The sequence below is a fragment of the Urocitellus parryii genome, chromosome 9 (assembly GCF_045843805.1).
Source record: "Urocitellus parryii isolate mUroPar1 chromosome 9, mUroPar1.hap1, whole genome shotgun sequence".
Classification (NCBI taxonomy): Eukaryota; Metazoa; Chordata; class Mammalia; order Rodentia; family Sciuridae; genus Urocitellus; species Urocitellus parryii.
In genome coordinates this window covers 79,312,266-79,334,489 of record NC_135539.1, presented here as the reverse complement: position 1 = coordinate 79,334,489, position 22,224 = coordinate 79,312,266, and the positions used below count along the sequence as shown (strand labels likewise).

General features: G+C 35.4%; 1 protein-coding gene across 5 annotated transcripts in view; it reads right to left on the bottom strand.

Annotated features, from left to right (window-relative positions):
• The window catches only part of Larp4b (La ribonucleoprotein 4B), a 94,323-nt gene that overhangs the window by 61,741 nt on the left and 10,358 nt on the right, over positions 1–22,224 (bottom strand). For 3 of the 5 annotated variants that reach the window (XR_003302993.2, XM_026413207.2, XM_026413213.2), the window contains exons 1-2: positions 1,725–1,784; positions 261–291 (exon numbers count right to left, since the gene is read on the bottom strand). Coding sequence is in view for 2 of the 5 variants with exons in the window: in XM_026413238.2 (XP_026269023.1) it covers positions 1,725–1,784; positions 3,565–3,645 (141 nt within the window). In the remaining 3 variants the exon portion in view is untranslated. Of the gene's footprint in view, positions 1–260; positions 292–1,724; positions 1,785–3,564; positions 3,685–22,224 lie in introns of those variants that run through there. The other 2 variants (XM_026413238.2, XM_026413245.2) reach the window with 1 other exon arrangement.

Here is a 22,224-nt window from a genome sequence, read left to right as displayed (position 1 = left end):
TTATGTAGAACATTCTTGTCTACACTACATCACCACATCCTGAATCTGTTTTGCCTGTACTGCCCTTTGGAACTGCTCTTGCTAAGGTTACAACTGAAGACCCACTTTGCTCCAATCTATCTAATCAATAGATCCTTATTTCATGTCACTTCATTTGGCCACTATCTCACTCCATTTCAATCAAACACTGCCATCTGTTTTTCTTCACATCTCTCTGACCATTCCCTTCCTAGTCTCCTTCCAATTTCTGAAATACTCACAGGGTTCCAGAGTTTTTATCATTTTCCCATTCTGTAAATGAAGGGAAATTTAATGCAAATTTAGTACTTTAACTCTATTAGTACAATATGCTTCAAGGACAGTAGCCCTTTATTACATCAAAGTCAGAACATTCAAAATGACCCTCCTTTATTTAACTAGCGACAAAACAGAAGAACATTTCTCCTGTAGACACAACTACCCCTCAATGATTCCTATCTCCATGGCTATACTCATTCTGTATCTAAAGTTCACAAAAATTGGTAATAAACTTTCCTGGTGTAATACAGCTACAATAGATATATGTGTATCCCATGCTAATCTGTAAACAATGTCCCCATAGAACTATCTTAACCATCTTAATCAACTGCACTCAGTGTTGTTGAATAAATTAATACTTAAATTTCGCTCAAAGTACTGCCTATTTGCCTACTAGAAACAGCACACCAAGCCACTATGGAAGCCAACAGGATACAGAAAAGGCAAAGACAGAAAACACATTGTAATTGACCAGGAACAAGGGAGGAATGGGGAGATTAACTAGAAATGGGCATGGTGGGGGGTAATGAAAATATTCTAAAACTACATTACAGCCATGGTTGCACAACTCAGTAAATATGAATATCAAACTGCATACTTCCAATCCAACAGGAATAATAAAATGATGAAATACACGAGTTTAGGGTAGTGTTTTTAAATTCTATTTTAGAAATTCTACCTTATTCAAATTAGATCAAGGACTGAAGATGTAACTCAGTGGTAGAGCACTTGCTTGACATGCATGAAGCCCTAGTTTTGATCCCTAGCTCTACACACACACACACACAAACACACAAACACACACACACGAGATTACCAACCCAACTTCTCCTTTAGTTTCTATGTAAACTGCTTATTTGAGCAAATAAATGAGGATTACTATAAATATATCAAGAATTGAATTTGGAATACTCTACATGTACATCACATATGCATATGCAAAAATATCAGGATTTAAAAACAATGGAATTCCATTTCCTCATTCTTTTATTATTTACTATTTAACTTCTGTGCTCTAAAGAGATTATCAAAATGTAAGGCTAATCATATACTAACAGTGAACCATTAAAAACATGATGAATGTTTGAGAATAAATATGGCACGCTGCTTGTTTGTTAACTGTACATTACACAGAGAACAGAAAAGGACACGCAATATTGACATTTACTGTGGGGGGATATAGTAATGAACCGAGTCCCCATTATCTTTTTGAGAAACATTTAACATTTAATTTATATGTGTGTATAAACACACACACACACACACATATGCACGTGGGTGTGTATACATACATATATGTTTTTAAACAATAAACTTTTGTTGTGAGGAGCTATCTGTGAGCCTCCACTGTGATTAAACAATCTGTGATAATCTTAGAAATTAATAACCTGACTCTAAACAATCTGATAATCTTGGAAATTAATTACCTGACTCAAAGCTGGGATGGAACTTGTTTGAGAAGTGGTTTGAGATATAGGACCATTCATCTGTAAAATTGAAAACAAAAGATACCATCACTGCAATATAAAGACAACAGTTTCAAACTACGGTAATTAAGCAAAACCAAAGCTCCTGGGAAATATATTTTCATATGATAAAATCATAAATTTGGGGGCTGGGGTTGTGGCTCAGCAGTAGAGCGCTCACCTAGCATATGTGAGGCACTGGGTTCCACCCTTAGCATCACATAAAAGTAAACAAAGGTATTGTGTCCAAGTACAACTAAATATATATGTTTTAAAAATCATAAATTTATAAGATTCAGATTATAGGAGTCTTAAAATTGATTTTTAAAACTCTCATAGCACATTATAAGTAAAATTCCTTGTAAGTTTCAAAAGGGAAAAATTAAGTGACTTTTCCTAGAATCAATTCAGAAACATGAAATATTATTTCCTAAGATGATAAAATGAAGGTACTCAAGCTGGGCACAGTAGTGCATGCCTGTAATCCCAGAGGCCTGGGACACTGAGGCAGGAGAAAAGATAAGTTCGAAGTCAGCCTCAGCAACTTAGCAAGGTCCTAGGCACTTCAGCAAGATCCTGTCTCTAAACGGACTAGGAATGTGGCTCAGTGGGTAAACGTCCCTAGATTCAATCCCTAGTATCCCCCCAAAAGAGAAAGTACTCAAATTTATAATCCTAATTAACTCTTTACTGCAATGGCTATAATGGCTTTACTTTATTACAGTGGCTATGATGTTAGTCTAGGATTTACAATTGCATTTTCTTGTTTTGAAATATGAAAATTTTAAAGGAGTGTGGCACATATTTGTATGAAACAGGAGGATCCCAAGTTCAAGGCCAGCCTTAGCAAGGCCCTATGAAACTTACAGCCTGTCTCAAAATAAAATATAAAAAGAGATGGGGATATAGCTCAGTGGTAAAGCTCCCTTAGGTTCAATCCAGAATGTACTAACTAAATAAGTAACAAAACTTCAAGTATTTATAGTTACAACTAACCTTTTGTTCTATCACCTGGTTCTTACAGTTTTCCCTATTAAGCTACCCAGACATTTTTTCAGACTGATGAGGTTCTGGATACAAGATCCCAATCATTGCATCTTCGCATGTGAAGAAAACAGTAGATTCAGGCCATAAAAACTAGAATATTCATTCTGGGGTTGTGACTCAGGGGTAGAGTACTTGCCTAGCACATGTGAGGCACTAGGTTCTATCCCCAGTACCACATAAAAAAATAAACTTATCATATTCATCTACAACTAAATATATACATATATAGATTACACAAACAACTAGAATATTCACCTCATTCTTTTTCTCCTGAAGTGGATCATAAAACCTGATAATCTTCTCCTGAAAATAAGTATTAAGACCCTCATTTCAGAGGGGGTCCTGCTCTACACTCAGAGGACAGGAATGCCACACAAGGAAGGTAAGAAAAATGAGAACAAAGTGCCCTTGTTAAGTTCTCCCCAGTTTATTACTATTAGATCATAACCACTTCTGTCTATGCTTTTCCATAACTCTCTACTTCTGTATGAGACTTGTGAAAAATACATAGCTTTCCTTATCTTTATTTCTGAAGGCTATGTGTCACATAAAACTTATTACTAAATAAATATATGTTTTCCTCTTATTCATCTCAGCCTCAGATGGGTGAGAAGTCTTTTCCCCTCTGTTAAGACTATACCACCTATACGTAGACCCTAAGGTACCCAAGTGCTGTTATTTTGATTTGCTTCTGAAGTTCAAGGTAAAGAAAGAGAAATGGCTGCCCCCATCCCTCCCGGCCCACAACACCCACCAGATGAGAGCTGTCCTTGCCCTCCTGGACTCGCTGCGCCTGCGGTTCAGCCACAACTTTAGTGTCCTGATCAGAAGTCATGGGCTCCACTGGGATAAGTTTAATGCCAACCTCAGGATGCTGCAAAATGACAAAGAAAGTGAACAAGTCATTTGAGGGACACAGTATGATTGATTTTTAAATGAAATTACTAAAAAGTTAAATCCAGGACATGTTTATCCCTCTGAACTATAAGTAGTTTAAAGAAAACTGACCATAATTAACACCTTACTCACCAAGAAGTAATAATACTTATTTTAAGTAAGATTCTTCTTCATACCAATTTGGTGATAATGATAACACAGAAAAATCCCTTTATGCCCAGAAATTCATGTTTTTTAAAAAACAGAAAATTAAGGAATTTAATATTCAAAAATATATGAGAAATTTGAAAACTCAATTGTAAAAAGCAATAACCTAATTTGAAAAGGCCAAAGAGCCCAAATAGACATTTTCCCAAAAACATAAAAATGACCAATAAATAAAAAAGTACTCAACATCACTAATCAACAAGGAAAAGCAAATCAATACCACAAGATGTCACCCACACCTGCTAGAATGGCAACAGCCCAAATGACAAGAAATAGAAAGGCTGTTCAGGGCACGGAGAACAGGGCATCTTAGCACACTGTTGACAAGAATTTAAGTTGGTGTAGTCACTATTAAAAAGAAATAAGGAGATTCCTCAAAAATTAAAAAAAAAAAAAAAACACAACATAATACATCTAGCAATTCCATTCCTTGGTCTATAACTGAAATAAATGAAACCACCACCTCATGAAGATATGCATTCCCACATCCACTGAAGCATTATTCACAATAGCCATGATATGGCAACAACTTGTATCTATCAATGGATGAATGGATAAAGAAATTGCAGTGTGTACACACACAGGAATGTTATTCAGTCTTTAAAAAAGGGAAAAACCTTGTCATATGCTACAACACAGATGAACCTAGAAAAGAGTATACTAAGTGAAACATGACAGGCACAGAAAGACAAATATTGCACAGTCTTACTTTATGTGCAAACTAATTTACTCAGAAATAAAAAATAAAATGGTTGTTAGCAGGGAATGAGGCATGGAATAGGTTAAAGGGCATAATCTACAGATATGTAGGATGAAAAAGCTTATGATCTAATACCCGCAAGGACTATAGTTACAATATTGAATTACACTATACACTAGAAATTTGCTAAGAAAGATTTCAGGTGCTCTTAGTACCCATACATAAACAGGTAAAAATGTGATTTTAATTGGTTGACTATAGTAACCATTTCACTATGTTTATCAAAATGTGCTGTATACCTTAAATATGTTTTTTAAAAAACCTCCAAAAATTACACAATAAATAAATTCCAGAATAAAAACATAGTTTTTGATGAGTCCCTAACTTATACTTGTTGTTTTTAACTGGTCCCATTAATTTTATTTTATTCAAGAATAACTATTGTCAGGACAAACAATAATTCAAAATGAACCAAAATACAATCCTCAATCATAAGAAACTAAAAACAATTTGAATGCAATGGAATAAATATTATAGTTTTGGGAAAGCATTTGCCTAACTCAATGGCTGAACATTGAACTTCATGTATAATACCTCAATTAACTTGAGGAAGTAACTTTCATAAATTTACATAATAAGGACTCCTAGGAATCCAAGAAAAGGATTTCTTCTTTTCACTATAAGCATTTCTTCTTTTCACTATAAGCTACATTGATTCACAAACAAAGAATCTGATTTAACCCAGGTATATTTTCAAGCACTTTTGAAAACAGAGTCATCAGAAGGCCAGAAAAATAAACTTTAAGTCAAAACTATTTCTCACTACATAATCATACAGGTTTTTTCATTTCTTTAATGCTGCCTCCTATTCTCAATAGCCTACATGAGATAAATTCTCAAAACCCTTGTTAATTTAAACACATCTGATCAAAGCCAATCTCATCCAATTGCCAAAATGGTATCATAAATCACAAAAACCACAAAACATTTAAATGCTGTAAAACAGATCTGAAAACATAAACTAGCAGAGAAGAAATGCTTAAAATACATTATTTCATGGAGATCACTGTTTTCCAAAATGTGGAATGAATGACAAGTTAGATTTCAACAGTTATGCATTTCATTTTAATGTGCATCCTTTTCTTATGTGTCTGTGGCATTGATTAACCTCTTGTTAAATTAAGCAAAAAAATGAGTCCATTTGAAATACCACTATGAACACTGCTGGAATACAGCAAAACTCTTCAAAGTAGAATATGTGACTGAACTTCAGAAAACAGATTTAGGAACATCTGGTTCTGACACATTCCAGGTCACTGTTCTCAGTCCTTAGATACACTGAAGAATCACACAAGGAAATTGTAATTTTCTACTTTTGTAGCTCAAATATGAGTGTTTTTTTAAAGTTACGCAGATGATTCTGAAACACCTGAACAAAGACATACTTCCAAGAAATGGTGACGTAGCACACAGGGAGGGTGACTGTGATATTGCTTCGAAACAGATGGATCTAGTTTGTAAAAAACCTACGTATCACTAAACACCAATTATCACAGAAGAATCAAATCCAGAAAATAAAGATGCAGATTAATAACTAGAGAAGTCCTAGATGGTATAAATGCTTCTATCCCTATTAACTCCAAGATTTTTAGATTCTCAAAGAAATGATGTTTGTTCTTAAGGATGCACCGCACCTATGCTTAAAAATAAGATATGGCATCCAAAAGGAAAATTTGACTAGAAGAATCCTTTACATGCTACCTACGTTTTACAGACAACTGGAAATTATGCACTTTTTGATGGAAATACCACCACCACCATATCATGCTCCTTAAATCTTTTTTTTTCTCCCCTCTCCTTTTGTGGTGCTAGGGATCACACACACATGGCCTTGGGCATGCTACATAAGCATTCTAATTCCCTAGACTGAATTACAAATATCATCATTACATATTTAGAGTACATGAGGGGACAGAGGAACATGGAGGCTGAAGACACACAATGAGCCAGCAACACAACGGCTTTATTTAGATAAGTGGATCAAACCAATTTTTTAAAAAAGATAAAAAATTTGCAGAATATTTGATGATACTAAAGAATTACTTTTTTTAAAATGTGATAATGATGTGGTTATGTTTAATATATACATAAGAAGAGAGATCTCTCTTTAAAGATGTACATTGAGAGCTGGGGCTCAGTGATAGAGCGCTTGCCTCACACATGCAAGACCCTGGGTTTGATCCTCAGCACCACATAAAAATAAATGAATAAAATAAAGGTGTTGTGTCCAACTATAACTAAAAAATAATTTTGAAAAATAAATAAAGATAATACTGAAATATTAACAGGGGGAAATAACGTGATGTCTGCAATGTTACTCAAAAATATGTGCAACAGAGACCAAAAAAAAGTCCATAATTGTTTATCTTAAAAAGGAGTACGGGGCTGGGGATGTGGCTCAAGTGGTAGTGTGCTCGCCTGGCATGCATGCTGCCTGGGTTCAATCCTCAGCACCACATACAAAGATGTTGTGTTCGCCGAGAACTAGAAAAATTAATATTAAAAAATTCTCCCTCGATTTGACTACTCTGCAACTGTTTCGTAAGTAATTAAATTTTTCAAAAAAGTTCTACAACTGTGAAGTTTAAGAGAATAATTACTGATAGTTACCTGATGTAAACACTAAAAATTACAAAATATTTTAAGACTTTATTATTAAATGTCTAAATCTAGAATGAAACAAAACTTGAGTATGATAATGCAAGTATTGATAATAGTCTAAATAAAGAACAAAATCACATTCCACTACTGGTTTAGGAGACCAACATTGTTTGATACTTAAACTATATTGTCTTCCCCATGTTCAAAAAGCAGATCTTTAGATTGTAAAGAGAAATAACTGCCAGGTGCAGTGGCACATGCCTGTAATCCTCGCAGCTTGAGAGTTCAAAGCAACTTAATGAGGCCCTATGCAACTCAGTGAGAACCTCTCTCTAAATAAAATATAAGAAAGGACTGGGGATATGGGTCAGTGGTTAAGCATGCCTGGGTTGAATCTCAGGGAGGGAGGGAGGGAAGAAAGGAAGGAGGGAAGGAAGGAAGGAATGCTGAAGAGGGGAAGAATGTGACAACCAAAAGCAAATATTTCCTGAAACAGAACCTCAGAGTCTGAGGCATCTTCACACTCCTCAATGTCTCACATCCTTCACAAAGCTTTAATTGAGTTACACAGGAGCTACTCTCTTGATTTGATTTAATCTCTCTTTATATAAAAAGCAAAATGAGGGCAAATCCCAGTATTCTAAACTTTATATGTGACCTAGCAGTACATTTTTAATCTCATCCATCAAAGCTACAGCCTAAAAAGGAAGTTTTCTCAATCCTGTTCACCACTTGGGAGAGGTTAAATCTCCTAGGCCTTATCAGTTTCTGAAGTATTCTTTTCATAATACAAGAATGGTATTTCTTAAATATTTTTATGTTCTTTTTGGACACTCAAGGCAATCCTTCAGAACATAAATGACCTCAAACTTACTTATAATCAGGTTATATAACTATTCAGAGAACTGCAATTTTAAGACTATTTGCATACGAAATTCTAAAAATTCAACAATTACTAATATTCATTCATTAAGCTTGTTCTTTGAGGTAAATGTTGGCATAATTATTTTGAAATTGTGTTATAAACTCTATATGCAAGAACACACATCTACATGCCACACAGAACAAACTAAATAGAAATTATATTATTAGGCACACAGATTTTCACATATAAGAGATACAAAAAATTAAAGAAGTTAAATCCCCAGAGAATCTTTTTAAACTACAGTATAAAAACAGTGTTTCCCACAAACATCCTCTTCCTATTTCATGATCCAATCTAGGGTCTTACACTGTATTTAGAAGCCAAAATTTCTGTTTAGTCCCCTCCAAACTGACCCAGTTCCTTTTCATTAGTTCTGGCTGATTATTTTATAGAATATTCTTCTATTGAAGATGAACCTGGGACATCTTATTGTGAAAGGAAGGAAGACTACTATGGTAATGTCACTAGAACACTGGAGCCATAAGAGAGGAGGAAGGGAAGGACTCCTGATGGCCAAAGATGGGATATGTGAAGATCAAAATAAATGGAATACAAGTACAATATATAAAAGTACATGAGAGCTAAAATTACCAGCACCATCACACTGCTCACATCTTTGGAAGTTGTTAAAATACCAACTGGGGGTCTAGGGTTGTATATCACTGTTATATCAGTGGTATAACAAAAAAATACAAGAATGGCAGCAGGTTGATGGTGTCTAGAACCAGATGCCTAGCATGTGTGAGGCACTGGGTTCAATCCTCAGCACCACATAAAAAAATAAACAAAGGTATTATGTTCATCTACAACTAAAAACATTTTAGGAAAAAAAAAAGGTACCAACTGGTTATTCTAAAGGTTCTTAAGAATCTCATTCTGTCTGCCCTTCTAGATAAATCAAATTTCAGAAAAACCAAACAGCTGATTAAGTCAAGAACTATAGAAAAACGAGACGATGAAAATATTCTAACATCTAAAGAAACAATGAAGGCAATGATCATCATGTCTGTTAAAATGATCAAATGAAGAACAACTGGGAACTTCACAAATGGCTGAATCAGACACTGACTGAAACTACTTTCCAGTCTTACCACTAAAACTGGAACTCTAGGTACTATATACTTCTTGATATGATGAAATACCACCATCTATTCTTGACAAAAAAGAAACTATATTTAATCATACCTTTGGATTTGACTCCCAATTTAAAGAAGATCCTGAGGAAATACATGTTCAATAACACAAAGTACAAAGTCATCAGCTAAATCCAAAATGTGGGACAAGACAGATGATCTCATTTCTATAGCAAATAAAATACATTTATAAAGAGAGATTTTTATTGCTATAAATTATAAAGGCTTTAACCAAAATAATCAAATGTAATTTGACTACTGAATTTGGATCTTGAATCAAATTAAATTTAAAATGGCACTTAGATGTAGTAAAAACTGAACAATGACTAGGTAATAAAGGGCATTACAGAATAATTACTAATTTTATTGAGTTCAATCAAGGTGGTGTTGCTATGTTTATTTTAAAGACCTTGACTATAAGGGATAAAAAGATTTGTTGTTAAATATACATATATATCTGGCACTTGCTTTTAATACATACAAATGATTTTAAACCCATAGGGAGAAAACAAACAAAAAAATACAAGAATGGCAGCAGGTTGATGGGGTCTAGAACCAGATGGCAGGTACACAGGCAATGTGAGGATCACCGCAGCATACCCTTTACTTTTGTGTGCTTAAAATTGTCTGTAATGGAAGTAAAAAGCAAATATAACTTGGATATATTGTCAATACATACCTCAAACTTCTTAGGCTATTTCTATTTAAAACCTACAATAATGAAATACAAAATGTATAAACCATTTTATGGACAAAGTTCACAGCAGTTTTAGGCCAAAAACAAAACAAAACAAAACAAAACAGACAAAATAACCATGGAAAAGCAGAAAGTGCAATATATTATAATTATTTAACAAAAAACTGCATAAAGCAAAAAGCATGATGTAAAACTATCAACAGTAAAAATGTACCTATATTTTTTAAAAATTCACATGACTTTGCAAGTGAAAATTAAAGAAACTAGAAGGAAATAAACCAAAAAACTAACAATGTATCATTGTTAAGACCTAATAAGTTTCAGGTAGTTTCAACTTTTAATAACTTACTTTTATTATATATCTTAATAAAAGATCCAGCTTACTAATTGCATGTTTATCAAGATTAATAAATATGTCATTTGGTGAGCAACTTCCCTGTAAAATTACACCAGTCTTGTTCTCTAAGCATATGGTTTTCAAAGCGTGAGCTGGACATTGTCAAGGATGTCAAAGACCCTTTCAGTGGGGATAGGACATCAAACTATTCTCAAAATAATGCCAAGATGTTATTTGGTTTTTTATCTCATTTTCTCCTAAAAAAAAAAAAAAAAAAAAACAAACTAGAGTGACCTTTTGGTATAGTATCAAAGAACATTCAGGCCTGTAGGAAAATATTCCTCACTTTTCCAACTATCATTTGAAGCCAGATTTCTGTCACATACTTCAACCAAAATAACATATCACCATGTGTCATGGTATTTCATTTTGTGAGTGATGTCTTATTAGGATGAAGATGAGAATCCAGCAGATTTTGTTGTCGCTTATTTAAGAGATTATAAAAAGAGTAAAATGCCATTTTTCCTACTAAATTATTTTGTTTTGGAAAAACTGCTACTTTTCATAAAGTATTGTTTATGTTACATTTAACAGGTCTGACATTATTATCATTGAAGAAAATACACTTTAAAAATTACTGAATCTTAATTTCTAATATGGCCAATATTGACAGAGATAAACCATATAATCTAAAACCCTCAGGAGTCTTCAGTAATAAAACTGTACACAAGTTCTCAGAAGAAAAGTTTGAGAACTCTGCTCTAAGACAAATTTCAAAACTTGCTTCTGATGGACAGATGTCTGTGTTCATGGACGAACATATTTTCACAATGACAACAAAATGCAGACTGACCTCAGATTCAATACAATCCCTACCAAATTCAACCTGCTTTTTTTTTAGTTACCAATGGATCTTTATTTTATTATTTATATGTGGTGCTGAAGGTCGAACTCAGTGCCTCCCATATGCCAGTCAAGCGCTCCACCACGGAGCCACAACCCCAGCCTTCAACCTGCTTTTTTGCTGCAGAAACCTTTTGCAAAAATTGATGGGCTCATATTAAAATTCCTTTCAAAATGTAAGGGACTCTGAATAACTAAAATCATTTTTTTTTAAAACCTTCTAGTAATGGGGATTGAATCGAATCCAGGGGCACTCTACTACGGAGCCATCTCTAGTCCTTTCTTTTCATTATTTTGAGACAGAGTCTCAGTAAGCTGTCCAGACTCATGAAATTGAAATCTTTGTGCCTCAGCTTCCTAAGTAGCTAGGATTATACCCAAATATACAACAGTCTTATTATGGTGTTGTCTAAGCAGTCCATGTCTCTATCTGTATTCACAAATGAGGGAAGGGTCAAGTTTGCTAATATTTCCTCTAACTCTAAATGTCAATGACAAAAAGCAAAAGTTAAGGATGGAACATGATCAAAGAAGATACAAGATGCAACTACAAACATGTATTTTTTCTAAGAACTCCAAAATAACCATTAGGATCATTCCCAAGGGGGAAGAAAAAAAATTCAACTAGCTAAGTGAAAGCTTTACCTAAATAAGAAAAATAGGCTAAGAATTTTAAAGATGTACTAAGTACTATGATCAAATAAAAGTCTAAATTTGTTACTTTCAATGTCTAAACATATTATGTAGAAAGAGGTTAACTATTAGACTTTAATCTCTATAACTAAATAAATTCACTACAAAAAAAACCAGACAAGTCATTAAAAGCACAATCATGTATTTTAGGATTAGAAGAAAGGATTTTTTTTTTCAGAGTGGAAAATAGAAGTTTATTAAAAGACAGCAGAAAAGACTTCTCCCGGAGGAAGAAGGGGACCCAAGAGATGGAATCCACGGAAGAGTGGTTATTTCCCCTTTTTATAGTTCTTTCAGTGATGGAATATAGGTGGGAAGGCCTGAGGGGTGGGACACAGGTGGGCCAAAGAAGTAATCTGGACAGGAAGGACTTCTGACTCACCATCTTCAAGTTTGCTGAGGGCTGTTCATTAACACTTCTTTGGGATGGGCTCTGGCCTTGGGCTTTTCCTGGACTTCATTCCAAGAGTTGTTCAACTTTTCCCTGAATTCATTATAAACAAGGCCTCCATTTTGGATCTTACTCGATATTAGACCCAATTTACCTAATTAAACTGACTACCTAACTTTAAATCTGGCTTCATTCCCCCCTCCAATTTTGGGAACTCCTTACTGCTGTAAGGAAAGGGGGCGAAGATCGTTCTGGCTTCTTCAGGCTGAAAGGGGATGATGTTGGGCAAGCAGTTTGGACTCCCCCTTTAAAAATCAGATCTATCGAATGGTCCATGATAGAAGTCCAATTGAGAAGTAATAGGCTGGAAGGCCATTTGAGTGATGATGGGTGGTCTTGGTGTAGAATCTCGGTTGGGGACTTCCAATATGTTACCGCTGCTGACCAGTGCCGAGTCCTTGTTTTCCCAATGTTGAAGTATAACACTAGAGAAGCACGCTGAGGTAAGGTCAGAGTGGAAAATAGAAGTTTATTAAAGGACAGCAGAAAAGACTTCTCCAGGAGGAAGAAAGGGACCCAAGAGATGGAATCCTGAAAGGCCATTTCTTAATAATAGAATTTGTTTTAAAAGTTCAATATGCCCATCTCTAAACAGAGATATAATAATTGGAATTAATTCCTCATTCGTCTTGCATTGTTGGTAAGATTATATTGCTTATCTCATAGCTGCCAGCACCACTCTATAATATCTAAAATGCAAATTCTTGTTTCAAAACCAAATAATTTGGGAGTACCTCAGTGCAAATTATTGTTTCTTCTGCATATCTTGTACAGATTATACACTCAAATGAATTTATAGGCTTGAAAGTTGGAAACATTTACAGAGCAAAATTTCCTACTTTCCAGAAAACTGTTAACTCTCAGTATCTGTCATAGTTCTTTCCATCGAGTAAATATGTCAAAGATACTGACAGATGAAAGAAATCTAAGCTCAAATGAATGCAACCTCAGTAAAACAGTTGTTTAATTATACACTTAAATTGGCACCCAACACTGGAATATTCCTAAACAGATGCTGCCAATAAACTTCAAGATCAATTTTTTTTTTTAATTTCCTTTTATATGTATATACCTGTGCTTCTACTGAAAAGGCCAGTAGTGGGAAAATGTAATTTACTTTTTATAGTTGGAGTTGGTCCTGCTCCTGGGGAAGGCGTAAAATCAAACACAAGACTTAAAAATTTTATTTGTTGGCAAGATTTTATTGAAAGAGTTGTCTATATGACATATACAAAAATTAATTTTAAAAATCTTCCACTAATAGATTTTAATTTAGAACTTACATAATAATTCCACACACATAAAAAAAAGAAAAAAGTCCCCTCCACCTTTAAGACCTTTTTCTCCTGTAATCCCAGCAGGTTTGGGAAACTGAGGAAGGAAGATTGCAAATTTGAGGCCAGTCTTGGCAATCTACTGAGGCCCTGAACAACTTAGTGAGACCCTGTCTTAAAAGGGGGGAGGGGTGTGCACCTGAGGATGTGGCTCAGTTCTAAAACACTTCTGAGTTCAATCTCCAGTACCTCCCCACCTCCCAAACCCCTCAAAAAAGACCTGGTTCTTTGACACATTTTAGAGAGGACAATGTTTTTAAAGAATCACATTAGTTAAGATTCTTATTAAAAGACAACACAAAACATAAAGCTTAGGTCATCTCATTAACCCTCTGGCTAAAAGTACTTTACCATTAAGCCTCTTACAAATACCAAATCACCATTCCAATAAATAAAACACTTTTTTGCAGCATTGGGGATAGAACCCAGGGGCACTCTACCATTCAGCCACATCCCTAAACCTTCTTATTTTTTGAGACATGGTCTAGCTAAACTGCCCAGGCAGGCCTTGAATTTGCAGTCCTCCTTCCTCAAACTCCCCAGTCATTGGGTTAAAGGTATGCACCACCACCACACCCAGTGATAAATAAAACTGATGTGAACCAAGGGCAACAATATGAATTAGGAGTGGGGATCCTCTCCTCTCACTCTGCAAGTGGCTATAATGGAATTTCAATGGCCCTTGAACAACATTATTTTACACAACCCCCAAGCTGCAGTATAAAGGGAATAAGCCCTGCCAAGATGCAGCCTTTCTGCCTTTCTGCTCCTCCTTGCTGTGCCTTTATCTTTTGAGTGTTTCCACAATTTCTTCACACACTGTCACAAGAAGGAAAAGCAGACAACTACATCAGGATTATCTTCCCAAAATGCAGGCTTAACAATATACATAGTTCCTTGATCAGAAAGGAAACACGCTGCCAGGAAGTGCTAAACCCCAAACCTAGAGCCTCTGCAGGTACAATGCAGCACATTTACTTCAGTTAACCTAAAGTGGAAGGAGTAAAGTATAAGTAAAAACTTTATAGAAATGTTAAGTTCCATAGTTGAAAAGACAGTTAATCCTTTGAGTTCAGTGTTTGGAATATATTCTGACCTTCATTTTCTGTTTTATCAGCATTTTTCTTCATTAAGAACTACTTTCTACATTAAGCATGTCAATCCCAGATGTAGATTAAATTTGCTGTTCCTAACCTAACAGAATGCCTAGCTAGAAACTCAAATCTTACCTGCCTTATTTAGTGTCCCCTCATTTTTTGGACACCTTTATTATTTATTTTTCATGTGGTGCTGAGGATCGAACCCAATGCCTCACATGTGGTAGGCAAGTACTCTACCACTGAGCCACAACCCCAGCCCCAAGTGTCCCCTCATTTTCAAACCCATTCTCAAGTCTTTGTTAGACGGGTCTGTTCATTTGCACAAATACTCTTCCAACCAAAATTCTGTGCCTCCTAACTAACTTTGCCACACACTGACTGTTGATTTGATGACAAGCAAAATGTAGAGTCCAGAGAAGGAAAAGAACAACTTACTGTTGACATCTCATATATAGAATAGAGCTGCCTGATTCAATATATTTTCTATTTTATTTTTACCTTAGAGAACTGCATATACAGGGCTGGGGATATAGCTCAGTTAGTAGAGTGCTTGCCTCACATGCACAAGGCCCTGGGTTCAATCCCCGGCACCACACACACACACCCCCAAAAGAGAGAGAGAGAGAGAGAGAGAGAGAGAACCGCATATATATAGTTCTCCTTCTTTTACTATGTAACTTTGGCAACTACATTTTGACCGTGATCGTTTTGCAATTATCGATACTCTCCATAAAAATCTTCATCTTCTCATTTGAAAACAAAAGTGCCAAAGGACAAGGCAGTAATATAAGAATACAACTATTTCAAGGAAAAGTCAGAATCAGTGACATAACATGGAAGAGACCCAGAGGACCACTTTGGAAAGAGACTCTAAAGAGTGTACTGTCTCACTCCAATAAATAGAAAAAGTATTGACCTCAACCTATGAATACATTGTGTAGTTCATCTCAAAAACGGGGAAGGTGGGGAGGACAGGGGAAGTAAAAAATAAAAGCATTATAAGATTAAAAAAAAAAAGTCTTATTTCCAATATACATGGATGTGCAGCCTTCTCTTCTTGAATTTAACATTCTTAGTAGATATATTAGTACTTTAGTGAAAGAAAGGGAAATATTTCATATCAATCAATCCTATATAGTTCTTGAAAATTGTACCTCACAGGTCAAGACTCCCTAAATATAGCCAGGATATGACCATTTTAAAAACTTTTTTTTCTTTAAAGACTGTAGATCATATTCTGCTGTGATTTCCAATTTATAATCACATAGCAATAGTCTTTCAACTGAAAATGTAGAAAACAAGCCAGGAATGGTGGCACATTCCTGCAATCCTAAATCTGAGGGAGGAAAGTAAGTTCAAGGCAGGAGGATCTCAAGTTGAGGCCAGCCTCAGCAACTTAAGGAGATCCTGTCTCAAAATAAAAAGGGGCTGGAAGTGTAGTTCAGTGGTACCCCTGTACAACAGAAAAAGAATTTTTTTAAATGTACAGAACATAAAGAGGAAGATGGGGATAGTAAAGAGCAAATTTAGAATTCAACATTTTAAAGAATGACAATGTCAGAGCTGGAAAACAGCTCTAAGCTGCTTTAACCCTGTGCTGCTCAAACTGGGGCATGCTTATTCCTAGGAATGGAATCAGAACAGAACCAGAAACTAAGGTTTCTAACTATTCTGTGTGCAGGGGTGGGAGTGGGGATACATTCCAATTTCTACAATAAAAACTGGAATTTTGGAACAACATATAAAATACTTTAGCAAAAAAATTTTGTACACTTGAGTCTGACAGGTTATTTCTACTTCTTCATTCTATAAAATCAATTTTCCATCTTTTTTTATTGGTGCACTGTAATTAAAGAGTGGGATTGATATATTTGTATATGCACATTAAATAATTGTCTATTTCACTATCTAGTACCTCCTCTTTCCCTTCCACTGATCCCCATCTCCTCTAACAGTCTTCCATTTTCATAACCCCCCTACTTTTTTCCTACCTTCCACATATAAGAAAATACATAAGACCCCTGACTTTCTGAGTTGGGTTTATTTCACTTAACATGATGTTCTCCAATTCCACCTATTTATCTTCAAATGACAAAATTTTGTTCTTCTTTATGCCTATGTAAAACTCTGTTGTGTGTATATATATATATATATATATCACATTTTCTTTCTTCATTTATCCATCAACAGGCACCTATGCTGGTTTCATAACTTAGCCACCATGAATTGTGCTGTTCTAAATATGGATATGCATGTAGTATGCCGACTTTAGTTCTTCTAGATAAATACCAAAGAGTGATATGGCTAGGTCACATGATTCTACTCCTAGTCTTTTTAGGAAACCGGTACTAATTTCCAGTGACTGTACTAGTGTACAATCCAACCAACGTGTATAAGTGCTCCTGAAAGACAAATTTCTTTAAGTACTACATTCATGCAGTTTTGCAGCATGTTAAATTAAAAGAAAACTCTGCTTTGTGGAAAAGGTACTTCTGATCTGTATTATTCAAACAACTATTAAATCAAAACAAAGTGAGAACATCTTGAATGTATAATGAAGAGCAATGAAATGCAGCAGGCCATGAAGAAATTTCAAAGGGTCTATAAAGCTCTAAAGCAGTTAAATAGTTGCTGACAACAAAGCATATGGCAGTGAAGACATGCTTCTAATCCCAGCACCTAGAGACTGAGGCAGAAGGACTACAAGTTGAAGGCCAGCCTCAGAACTTAGTGAGACACTGTCTCAAAATATAAAATAAAAAGGGCTAGGGTAGGGCTGGGGATGTGGCTCAAGTGGTAGCGCGCTCGCCTGGCATGCGTGCAGCCAGGGTTCGATCCTCAGCACTACATACAAACAAAGATGTTGTGTCCGCCGAAAACTAAAAAATAAACAAATATTAAAAAGGTGGGGGCTAAGGTAAAGCAACCCTGGGTTAATACTAATACCCAGTACCAAAACAAAACAAAACAAAAAAAATAACCCAGCAACCTCTCTTTCTCTAGTCCTTACCATAGCCCCTAAACCACAGCTTTTACTATAGTCTCTCAAGTCTTGTTATTTGAACATGCAAATCACCTTCCTTAAAAATGAAAAGCTATTTAGCTGAACCAAGCAGTGGCAGGTACCTAGAGTCCAAACTATTGGGAAGCTGAGGCGTGGGGATCATTTGAATCCAGGAGTTAAGAGACCAGTATGGGCAACACAGGAAAATTCATCTCAAAAACGGGGAAGGTGGGGAGGACAGGGGAAGTAAAAAATAAAAGCATTATAAGATTAAAAAAAAAAAGTCTTATTTCCAATATACATGGATGTGCAGCCTTCTCTTCTTGAATTTAACATTCTTAGTAGATATATTAGTACTTTAGTGAAAGAAAGGGAAATATTTCATATCAATCAATCCTATATAGTTCTTGAAAATTGTACCTCACAGGTCAAGACTCCCTAAATATAGCCAGGATATGACCATTTTAAAAACTTTTTAAAAATGGATGAATTTCATTTCTCAGTAGTTTGTACATTAAAGATGATTTGGAGAAAAACTAATTGGAGCAGCAATGGCTCTAACATCAGCCCCTCCAACTATAGTCAAGATCTCATTTCCTATTATCTTTTTAATTATGTCCATCTTTTCCTATTATCTTTAATCTTTCCCTCTCTGGTTCCTCCCTGTCATTATTTAAACATGTCCAAACCTATTCTGTCTCAAAGACAGAAGAAAGGGATGGAGCATGAGGAGGAGAAGGACTGGGAAGGAGAAGGACTGGGAAGGAGGAGGACAAAAACAGGTACCAGGTCACCAACACTGATTGGATGCCCTCCTGGCCTGGACTGCAGGAAGCAAGCTCTCCCATAGGTACCTCCTTCAGACTGGTTTTGTCTTCAACCTCTGCCAAAATGCTCCTCTCAAGATCACCAGCCATCACCAGTTTCCTGCTTGCTACTTAATGGGACCAACCTCCCAGCAGCACAGGACTGACCACCTGCTGTGAGGCCTGCTCCACTGCTTCCTTAAACCACTTTCTCAACATCCCTGGAATGCTTGTCCTCTGTGTTAAGTAGAGAAAAGCTTTCTTGTCCAGTGCAACTGAAAGTACTACAAAAAGTATATTAAAATGGTAATTATAAAGACTAGTACATGCATAATTAACCATTTTAACTTATGTATGTTCCTTCACATGGACCTATTTCCTAGATTCAGTCACTCTATTAGATGTTCTTATTTCTAACATAAATCACATCTACAATGCATCCCCTAATAAAATGGCCTATTGCGTCTAGAATGATTCTCCTACAATTTTTCATCATCTTATCCATATACCTAATTCAACAAGTTTTCTTAGTGATTTTTGAGACTGCAAAGTTTCCAAATGAGTAACTTTGTTGCAGTTTTTTAAATTTTTAATATCCTTTATTTGTTCTAATTAATTATACATAAAAGTACAATTCATTGCAATGCAAAAAAAATTATGAACATAATGCACTCCTCTATTGTGATGTAAGAAATAATAAAAATAAATAAATTTTAACCCCAAAAAAGTACAATTCATTTTGATACATCATACATAAATGGAGTATAACTTCTCATTTGTCTGGTTGTACATGATTGTAGAGTCACACAGGTCATGAAAACATATACGCACATAGTGTAATAATGTCCAATTCATTCTACTATCATTCCTACCCCCATGCTCCCACCCCTCCCTTCACTCCCCTATCTATTCCTAAATGCCTCTATTCTCCCCCTACATTGTGAATTAGCATTCGCATATCAGAGAAAACCTCCAGCCTTTAGTTCTCTAGAATTGGCTTATTTCGCTTAACATATAATATTCTCCAGTTCCATCCATTTACCAGCAAATGCCATTTCATTCTTCTTTAAGGCTGAGCAATATTCCATTGAGTATCTACACCACATGTCACACTGTTTTCTTTTTAAGTTAACTGTCATGTCAAACATTTATCATTTCTTTGTCATAAGAACATTTACAACCCTTTCTTCTAGTCATTTTGTATAACAGAATACAGTATTAGTTTGTAATAATTATGGCAATTGCACTAGTGAGTACAACCAATAGGAACAATTTGGGAGCAAACTGAACTGGTTTTAGTAAGCACAGAACTTAACTGGTTAGGAAAAGAAGACATGAATTAAAGAGGAGCCTACTAGCCACAGCCCTCAGTATTCCACAAGTGTCCCAGATTTCATAGTAACAAAGGGCACCTTATGGTGAAGGAGGTTCTCCTACTTTGTCTCCTTGGAGTTATGCCCTCATGCTCTCACCTTCCCATGGCTTCCATTCATAACCAAATGCTGAATTTCAATTCAACTATCTATTAGAAGCAAATGTCCAGAAAACATTTTATAAACCTCTAGTCTCCTATAAATCAATTGTTTAAAGAAAGCCACTCTGATACTTCACTTGTCATTTAAAACAAATAAAAACTACCTACCAATCATTATCTCAAGGAAACATATACCACCTACCTAGTTGCCCAGGCCAGGAAACTATGAAAACATTTTTAACCTCTTCTCAAATTAACTTCATCTCCACATTCCTACTGCCACTAAACTGTTAAGAAAACCACCATCTCTGAACTCAATTACTATCCCAACTTCTTAAACAGACTTCTGTCTTTCTGTCTCTCAGGACCCCATTGTTTCACAAAATGACCTTCTTAGAGCACGTGAATCATCTCATGATCCCAGATGAAACTCTCCAGTAGATGGAACCCAAGACAAAATGGAAATAAACATGGCTACTGAGATGTTACTCCCCATTCTCCCCACAAAGTCTGGGTTGGTTATTCTATGTGCTCTTATACCCAATACCCTGGAAGATAACACAATCAAATTATCAGCATCTCATCAACTCAAAAGTTCTATCACTATGAGAGCAGGATAAAACTTGTTCACCACAGTACTCCTAATACAGTACCAAAGAGAATAGAATCTCACTTAGTACATGTTTAATAATTTCTTCTTTTATGGCACTAAACCTATGGGATAAAAATGCCTACCAATTACAATAAACGGAGAATGAGATGTTTTCAACTAAAAGTGTCCCCCACTACACACTGCAAAGGATGGGTTAATGTGGGGAAAGGCAATATATGTATTAGGGTAAAATTACTTCGAGTAAATTTTCATTTTTATTGTAGATAATGTAGATTTAGTGTTTGTATAAATGTGTGTTCATGAGTGCACCTGAGATCAAAACATACAGAAAAGTTGAATAGAAAGGGATACTGACATTAAAATTTAATTATTAAAACAAATCATTGAAGAACTTCCTAAGTGACTAGCACAGACTAAAATGATTATTTGTGGGGTTTTTTTGGGGGGGTTAAAATATATATTTTTTTAGTTGTTGATAGACCTTTATTTATTTATTTTATATATGTGGTGCTAAGAATCAAGCCCAATGCCTCACACATGCCAGTCAAGTAGACAACTGCTGAGCCTAAACCCTAGCACCAGCCCCAGCCCCACTAAAATGATTATTTGTGTTAGAAGAACATCAAAAAGTTCTTCTGGGACAGGGGGCTGTGGCTCAGCAGTAGAGCACTTGCCCGGCATGTGTGAGGCACTGGGTTCAATCCTCAGCACCACATAGAAATAAATAAATAAAGGCATGGTGTCCATCTACAACTAAAAAAATATATTTTAAAAAAGTCCTTCTGAAAATTTGCTGAAAGCTATGAATCCTCTCACTGGAAAAACATACTAAAAATTTTAAAAATAAATGCAGAGTCCAAGAACTCCTTAAAAGTCCCTCTATGAACAACAAGCTTGAATCCTGTGAGTATGGCTCCTCACTTGCCAAATAATGACATCAGGCATACATATCTCACCTTGGTTTCCTTATTACTGGTATTGATGATGTTTGAGGGCATACAGCATGACTATTACTAGAGAGTCAACAGCCAGACCTGGGAAAGTTCTGAAACACCAAATTTCTCAGAAACTTAGAGCTACTGACTCTAAACACAGAATCAAACTATGATCTTCAAATATTAGACATTATAATTGCAGACATTTTCAACTTTTCTAACATAAACTGTATAATTTTAAAGTGATGAATACTCCCTAACACTGTTATTTACAATAGTGATAAACTTTTTTTAAAAAAAGTGAAGTTCCAAAATTATGAATTCAAAAACATATCTTACTTCGGTTTAATATTCCAAAATATACGTATCCTAGACAGCACCATCTCTATTTTTATAAACCAAATTACAACTCATCATAAGATTACACATCCATTTCACTGAACAATATGCCTAACATAGTAAAAGTCACAAGTAAACTATGAAAATCAGCCATTTAAAATTCCAATCAGTCTGCTGGGAACATAGTTCAATGGTAGTGCTTGTC